The sequence below is a fragment of the Symphodus melops genome (assembly GCF_947650265.1).
Source record: "Symphodus melops genome assembly, chromosome: 12".
Taxonomy (NCBI): Eukaryota; Metazoa; Chordata; class Actinopteri; order Labriformes; family Labridae; genus Symphodus; species Symphodus melops.
The window spans coordinates 22,888,610-22,896,224 of NC_136702.1; the positions used below are offsets into that span (position 1 = coordinate 22,888,610).

The 7,615-nt window shown below is 44.8% G+C and overlaps 1 protein-coding gene across 1 annotated transcript; it reads right to left on the reverse strand.

Annotated features, from left to right (window-relative positions):
* Positions 1-1,333: 1,333 nt before the first annotated feature.
* Positions 1,334-7,495, reverse strand: ftcdnl1 (formiminotransferase cyclodeaminase N-terminal like 1). The gene is made up of 6 exons (XM_079356887.1): positions 7,052-7,495; positions 6,271-6,389; positions 5,919-6,014; positions 3,976-4,131; positions 3,142-3,330; positions 1,334-2,100 (listed from the first exon to the last, which is right to left on the reverse strand). The coding sequence occupies exons 2-6, from the start codon at positions 6,383-6,385 to the stop codon at positions 1,664-1,666; spliced, it is 993 nt and encodes a 330-aa protein (XP_079213013.1). The 5' UTR covers positions 6,386-6,389; positions 7,052-7,495; the 3' UTR covers positions 1,334-1,663.
* Positions 7,496-7,615: the final 120 nt, after the last annotated feature.

Here is a 7,615-nt window from a genome sequence, read left to right on the forward strand (position 1 = left end):
TAGCGCCCACTCCGCGCTGCATATAGATTAGGTGCTTATTGGCTCGGGATTTTCTTTCACATATGGTTTTAAATTAATCTGATGCTAATGCATTTCCAGGCTTTTAAAAACCTGCTCTGAAAAGGCTAAAAACCCAGCCTTTGTGCATCATCTATATGGCCCAAGTTATTATTACCTAATGACTCAAACATACATCCATTCAGCATGAATGTGCCGCTATTCAATGCTTTACACTGGCCTTATGTAAGAAACAAGTAGAATCATCTCGCCCCAGTTCATTCCTGACCTGTCCTCTGGTCAAATTCATCTCCACGTTCATAGTTAATCCCGTGCAGCCGGAGCGAGCACCGAGAATGTATGTGAGACAATCTTCTTCATTTAGCCTCATGCTAAACATCTGTGAGAAGAAAAAAGAAATGTTGTTTCACCGTTCATGTCAGAGGAAACGGTGCCAGAACTGTGAATGTTTCATGAAGAGTCCGTCCTTGACTTGAGATAAAAATAGCTGTTTCACACACACAGATGGTGAATCTCCCACAGAGTCATGCATGCTAAAGCTGACGAGGAGGGGGGGGGGGTGATGGGAAAAAAAACTCATCAGCAGAGATTTATCTGTAAACACAAGAGTCTCAATGGCTGCAAACAGGAAATGAATCACATCAGAAAATGTAAGTGAACTGCAGAGGAGGACACGCGGGGAGTCCTGGCTGTGGAGAAGAATCACAATCAAAGTGTGTCGGGTTAGAAAGAAACCAAGCAGACAGGTGTGGACGTATTTCCTCCACCTTATCCGCCCTCTTGGAAATAAAACCAGGATACAATGACTTAAGTGTTCAGTTATTTATCACATTTCTCTATTGAACGGCTTTTTAAAAATCAAATTTATGTTGAAAAACAAAAATGAAATCTGTGAATGTAGCCAGTCTTGAACTTACAGATATTAGAGATCAGAATAAAAACAGTAAAACAAGAGATGAGTCAGTCTCCACATGCCTTTGTAGATGTAGATTGTATTTATCTTGTGTGTTTTTTTGCACATCTTTGCACAGTAGAAGAAGGAGGTAGATATACACATCACGTCGGTGCAGGGTAAAAGCATCCGACTGAGGAAGAAGAAGATGACAGCAAACTCAAATGCCATGAATACTAAACAGTTTTTCAACAAAAGGCTGAAAGTGTGACTGTTTACAAACTTCACTGTAGGCTGAGAGCTCGACGAACCTGCCGGCAGCCAGCAGAACTACAAACTCCACAAAGAGATGGAACTAAAAGATCTGCACAGAGCGGTGCGCCTTGTTGGATGGACACAAAGGAAATCATTACACAGGAAGTTGTTAAAACCTTTTTTACCTCTGGGAGACCAGAGGATAAATTTAATACGATGAGACTCTTTCTCAGGATTTGAAGGTAATTGTCTTCGCTCCTATTCTCCGTCGTTTAACGGACCAGTCTGTAAAACGAAAGAAGAAGTCGAACACATCCGTCGTGACCATCAAAACTTCCAGGTGATAAAAACCTTTAAAATAAATACTATTCAAAGTGAGAATGTTCCTCAGGTGGAAAACTGTGCAGTGTTGGCTAAGTATGCAAAGGGGGCGGGGCTTCACATTCAACCAATTCACATGTTAGTTTAAGTGACGATCCTTCGCTCGAGGTTTGTTTTTCACATGCGGATCCTGCGCTGCTCTTTCCAGAACTCAGCGATCCCCTGAGACAAAGCGAACTCCGCAAGGCCCCTGCACTCCAGGGGGGTAAACCCCACCAGCGCGGTGCCCTTTACTGCGACCCCCTGCTTCCCCGCCAGCTCTGCCACCCTCGCCGTGATGAGTGAAGCTGGAGCGTGACAGTACGGCTGGCGGTCAATGCTGAAAGAAGGCCACGGTTCACTTGTGCTCATGTAAACACTTGGACTCCCCTTCACGCTTTCCACGTTACAGGCGATTTCCACAGCGCCCTCGTGTGGCAAAGCCAGCACCTGCACGCCAGGCAGCCCGCCCGGGGTCGACTCCCTGATGGCGGTGGCGATGCTGCGTCCCATGGCGATGTCCTGGGTGTCGATGGTGACGTTGCAGTTCATGACGTATGGACTGGCTCCGACACCTGCAGGAGGAAACAAAAACTCCTCTAGATATCGATCCCATGTTTGAGGAGAAACACGACTGTCAAACTGTTCAACACTGTGACACACAATCATCCAACCTGTGCGTATAAAGACTGAGAGTGTGGATGAGTACCACATCTGATTATCTGTCAAACTGGGTTTAACTAAACGCTGCCTGACAGAGAGAGAGCACTGTGTTCACGTGACGTTGGCGTGCTGCCGTGTTGACTTGACGGATGTAGCGTGTGTACTTTAACTCTGAGGCTCAGAAACAACCGTTTGGTTGAAGAGATATTTTACGATGTGTATTACAGGCTGTGTTGCTTGATGTGTCATTTTGTCTTTACGAGATTCACTTGAGGGACAGGAAGTATGGATCGTTTTCGTTTTAGCGAGACGAGGACGTGTTGGCGGTCGGTGTTGAGAGGACGGATGATTTATGATTTGGATGGCCGATCAATAATTTATACAAATGCTTACTGTGTCATATTTAAAGGAGCTGACTGGTCAGAGTGGATTAAATACTGACTCAAAGTCACCTCTGAACTCAGATCATTATCTGGAGAAGCACTCAGGTTTACATTTGTTATTGATTATTATATCATTCCATCTCATCTGTCCTTTTATTTATGTCCTCCTTTTAATCATCGTCTGATCGGCGATCTCGACTTTCCACGTTTTACCCTCAGCGTGGACTCACACCCTGATGAGGTCCTCCACTGTTTAAAGATCAATTCATCGTCCTGGTTGTTGACCTGTTGAGTGCTCTTGTCTCTCCTCTTACTTTAATATCTTTGATTTATTTCTTGTTCTTTTTCCTATATCGATTGTTAAGGACCCCCCTCAAAATCGAGATTGTTCGTCTCAAGGGGAAATAAATTTGCTTCTGACTCCGGTTCTCATTTTGTTACCTGAAACACAGTCAACATATTTTCCAATTTAGCCAAGTGTGTAGGAGAACTCCTCTCCTCCTCACCTGTCTGATGATATAGATGTAATGTTAGAGACCGTGTCGCTCTAAGTATCCAGGTAAGACTCACCGGTGAGACCAAACTGCCTCTGCGGCCGCGGCCCCACATCAGGCCTGATCGCCTGCAAATCTGCCGTCTTCTTGAACCAGCCCATCTCCTTCCTCCTCTGTGCCAGCCCCCTCTGAAGGGGGGGGTCCGCCCAGCCAAACAGGAAGGCGCTGGTACCCTGGACGCGCTCCGTGAGTCCCTGAGCCACAGCTGAGGCCCGGCAACAACACAGACATGTTAGCGAACCAGCAAATGGAGCGTATGTCATCACATGGTCACCGTTTGAGAAACACGAGAGCAGAAGGAGAGCGTGGCAGACAAAACACACCCGAGGGGTTCTGTTCCTCATATGTGGACACATGGAGCTCTTGTTACACGCATGCATAAGGATGATGATTGTTGGTGAGCGAGCCGGTTATTAATGTGCAATCACAGCACACAGATTAGCATGCGGAGTGCACACTCGAGGCGTGCAGGCTTCACGCTGGGTTACTGCTCATTATGAGCAGGAGACGCGGCTGCTAAGTCATGTGCTAAGCTGTGAAACTAATCAACAGCTCAGGAAGCTGAAGACGTCACATCATCACTTATTAAACACATCCAAACAGACCCGACCGGAGGACTGCTTCCTGCTTCTTTACACCACTGTGACTTCTACGTGAAGACACAGACGTAAAAACAGACGAATGGTTCAAAGACAAATTCGAAAACGACGCTCATGCAGCGTCCAGCCTTCATCACTGTACACACACTGGAAGGACGTGGAAGAGTTTCAAGGTCAGGCATTAAGGGAAATCCAGCAGAGGTCAAAGGGTTATTTTTTCTCTTTTTGAGAAGTTAATAAGGAGGTCTCACCTCGAGCCTCTGCAGCACACTCCTCCACTCTCACCTCGTCCCCCAGCGGGTAGATGGGGACGAGGTCCACAGCACCCATACACGGGTGAACCCCCAGGTGAGCGCGCATGTCGATCAGCCCGCAGGCTCTCTCACATGCAGACAGAACAGACTCCCCTAAAATGAGAAGAAAAAAAAACATGTCAGCAGACAAAATGTGAATTCAAAAGTCTGAGTTTGATGTGTGGAAAACCTGATTGAAGGGTTTTTTAGATTTTGCTCTAAAAGAGAAATAGCGACAAATAATCTCTGCAGCAGGAAGCTGTGAGTGAGACTGTAACGTGATCTATGTGTCATGTTTTGCACACTCACAATGACAAACTGTGCATTAGATCTGTGTTGGTTATTTGCTGGTTGTAATCCGTATGACTGGAGGCAGACAAAGGGAGGAGGGTTGACCATTATCACCGTCGTTTACATTTTGTATCTGACACTGGAGTTAGCAAAAACCCTTCTGCTGCCGATCTCAAATGTTTCTGGCTCTCATCGAGGCTTCAAGCCATCTGGTGAAATTCTCAATGATACCCATATGCAGCCTCAGGTACAGTACAAACCACGCCCCTACAAACCACGCCCCTACAAACCACGCCCCTACAAACCACGCCCCTACAAACCACGCCCCTACAAACCATGCACCTACAAACCACGCCCCTACAAACCACCAACCCTACAAACCACGCCCCTTGCAAACCACACCCCTACAAACCACACCCCATACAAACCACGCCCCTACAAACCACGCCTCAACAAACCACGCCCCTACAAACCACGCCTCAACAAACCACGCCCACTGAATTGGTAAGTGTTATGGTTACCTTAGATCAGATTGGATGGGGCGTGGTTTGTGGGGGCTGCAGTTCGACCCTTCTTGAAATTCTTGGTTTCATATCGGGGAGCTGTCGCGTGATTTGAAGGAAAAGTTGTTCAGCGCCCTCTGCAGACTGACCCTGGGATTACTCCAACATACATTTACTTCATGACCTGAAACTTTGGTCACGTTCAGTTTCAACATCCAGCATTGTTTCTATAATCAAGACAATGATTCAAACTTATACGGTCTTTGATCTTAACAAATGTGTCACAGTTACACGCCTGCTTTGTCTCATCTCTACAGAGTTGGACCATCGGCGATACAAACACCTAAAACATGGCTTTCTTCAAACATCAGACTCTTTATCGTTTTAAAGACGTGAGCCCTGATGAACCAACACAAGAACATGTACAAGCTAAAGTGTCACAGAGGTAAAGAAAGTCCTCTGCTCAGCAGGATAAAGAAACGTGTGGCAGCTTTAAAGGAAAGCATCACTCAGGATCAGGAAGGTTAATTTTTGTCAGGCACTTTGGGAAAACACTCCGAGTGTGTCAGCGACTACAAGAAGCACTTTATGGGACACGGTCTGACCTCACGCGTGCTCCTGCTGGGAGCCGTTACAGCCTGCTTTAGAGTTTCACCTGTTTTTCAGTCCCTTTTAAATCTTTCATCCAAAGCAGGACATTTATGAATCTGATGTTTTATTTATCCTTAAGCTGAAACCTTTCCTCAGGGATGCAGGTTGTGGTCCTCTCAAGGAAATTAACTCCATTTATTTGTCTTCAAAATCTAAAACTGAGCGACTGAAATCCTCGACAGCTTTGTCCGCATTGTCACGGCCGTGTCTGCTACAAGCCTTCAATGAGATCAACTTTTCTAAGAGATCTCTGCCAAAAAAATGTTCATCCTGAATTTTTTTTGTATTTTAAATCCCTGACAAAGCTTATTAAAGGATTTCGTTCCTCTCGGAGGATTGGCGAGCAGCGGACAGAGACTGAATCCCGCTGCAGCTCCGCTCTTCCCTCTGGAGATGGAAAACGTGGAATGTGTCGACACAACGTTCCGACACAAACGTTCAGAGTTCAACACTCACGGATGGAGTCGATGGCGGACACGATGGTGATGACGGAGCGGTTGTAGTCTTGGTCGTTGAAGATGTTCAGCACTGTGGTCCCCTCTCGTCTGACACCTGAAGTTTAATCATCATGACACGTTTAAAAGAGAAAATCAGAGTCCAGATAATTGGACTCCTCAGTTCACCGCTCTCTTCTTAACCCTCGAAGAAATCCAGTAAAGCAACTTAGAGACAAAAACATGAATTACTTCACTTCTACTTTGAGTTGTGTAGTTTGAGAATAAACAGAGAAATAACTGAGGTTTTTTTGGGATAGAAATATTGAATCCTGTAATTCAAAGACTCAGTCAGCGTCAGGTGAAACACTCACCTTCAGTGCTGTATAAGGCCGCCTTGGCCACAGTCTCCACCAGGTCTTTCCTTCGAGCCTCCGAAACGTTGAGGAGACAAGCCACCAGTCTCCCGCCCAACGAGCTGGACGCCATTATTCTGCACGAGCAAAAAAAATCAACGAGCGTTATATCATACCGTGTGTCCCACCTGAAGACATCTGGACAGAGTGGAGTGAAGGGAATACATTTCTTATTCCACACGCATGAAAACAAAGTCACACAGTTTAAGTCACTAAAAGTTGATTTAACAAACAAAACGTTTTTTACAGCCTGCGTTTAGTGAAGCTTTTGGTGGCGACAAACTGAATTGATTTTACTCAATCTAACGTCCACAATGTTTTTATAACTTTCAACTATCAAAGTTCTGTTTCGTGCCCCTTTAAATAATTAAATATTAGTGTTACAATTGTTGATATTTTGTCTTTTTGGAAAGTTGAGGAACAATAATATCCACTGAATCTTTCAACCCTGAAACTGATTTAAAAACATGAACCTTTAGTTATATGATTGTGCCTCATACAGTTTGTGGTTTCCTGTAGGACTACAACAAAGGAACTGAAAACTTGAGTGTCTTATTAACAACACTTGAACTTTGATAATAAACTAAATAATGATTTAGGTTTTGTAGCCCAGGTCTGTGATGTGTACCATGCAAACAAAAACAGCTCGAGAAAAAAACACCAAAAGACATCTGGCAGTATCTCAAAGAAAGTGTGTAAAGATTGCATTCAGTAAAAATCCATTGTAAAGTTTGTTTACCTTGGGAAATGTAGTCTCCTTTTATATTTGGTGTCTGTGATGGTTTAATAATTTAACCGTTTTATAAGAGGTCCAGTGCAGCCTGTTTATCAGTGCTGACGGTCTGAAGAGTTACAGAACATGTGCAAAGTCCAATCTACCTTCATGAGCTGCATGCAAATCAAACACATGGAAGAGTGGCTTTGGAACTTCTCATTGACGTTTGGCTTACTTGCGTTATGCTCAGTGACGTTTCACCACGGGCACGTGCAGGGCCTGCAGGGCAGTCTCGCTGTTGTATCGCGTGATGTGGAAATGTACAGATTTCTGAACAAAAACACCTCCAGAGTTACCAGCCTGCTGCAAAACTACTGCTGTCAGAGTGGTCAGAACAGGAACATGTTAGTGAAGTTTAACATGAATGGCTAAAGATGAAAGTAAACAGCGAGAGGGTTCACTTCCTCTTTCCAGCCCATGGGCAACGACGTTTAAACCTTAGAGCCTCACTATATTTATAAACTAGAATGTGTTAGTATTCACTGTTAAACGTGTTTATTTTATTAAAAATACTTTGGGAGAAAGCCA

What these genes read in the sequence shown, in the direction of transcription:
- ftcdnl1 (XM_079356887.1), bottom strand. Translation starts at nt 6,385, where the DNA reads ATGGCGTCCAGCTCGTTGGGCGGGAGACTGGTGGCTTGTCTCCTCAAC. An exon ending in GTGTGCTGCAGAGGCTCGAG is followed by an intron (nt 3,331 to 3,975) that starts GTGAGACCTCCT and finishes GCCGGGCCTCAG; the next exon opens with CTGTGGCTCAGGGACTCACG. An exon ending in GAGGCAGTTTGGTCTCACCG is followed by an intron (nt 2,101 to 3,141) that starts GTGAGTCTTACC and finishes TTCCTCCTGCAG; the next exon opens with GTGTCGGAGCCAGTCCATAC.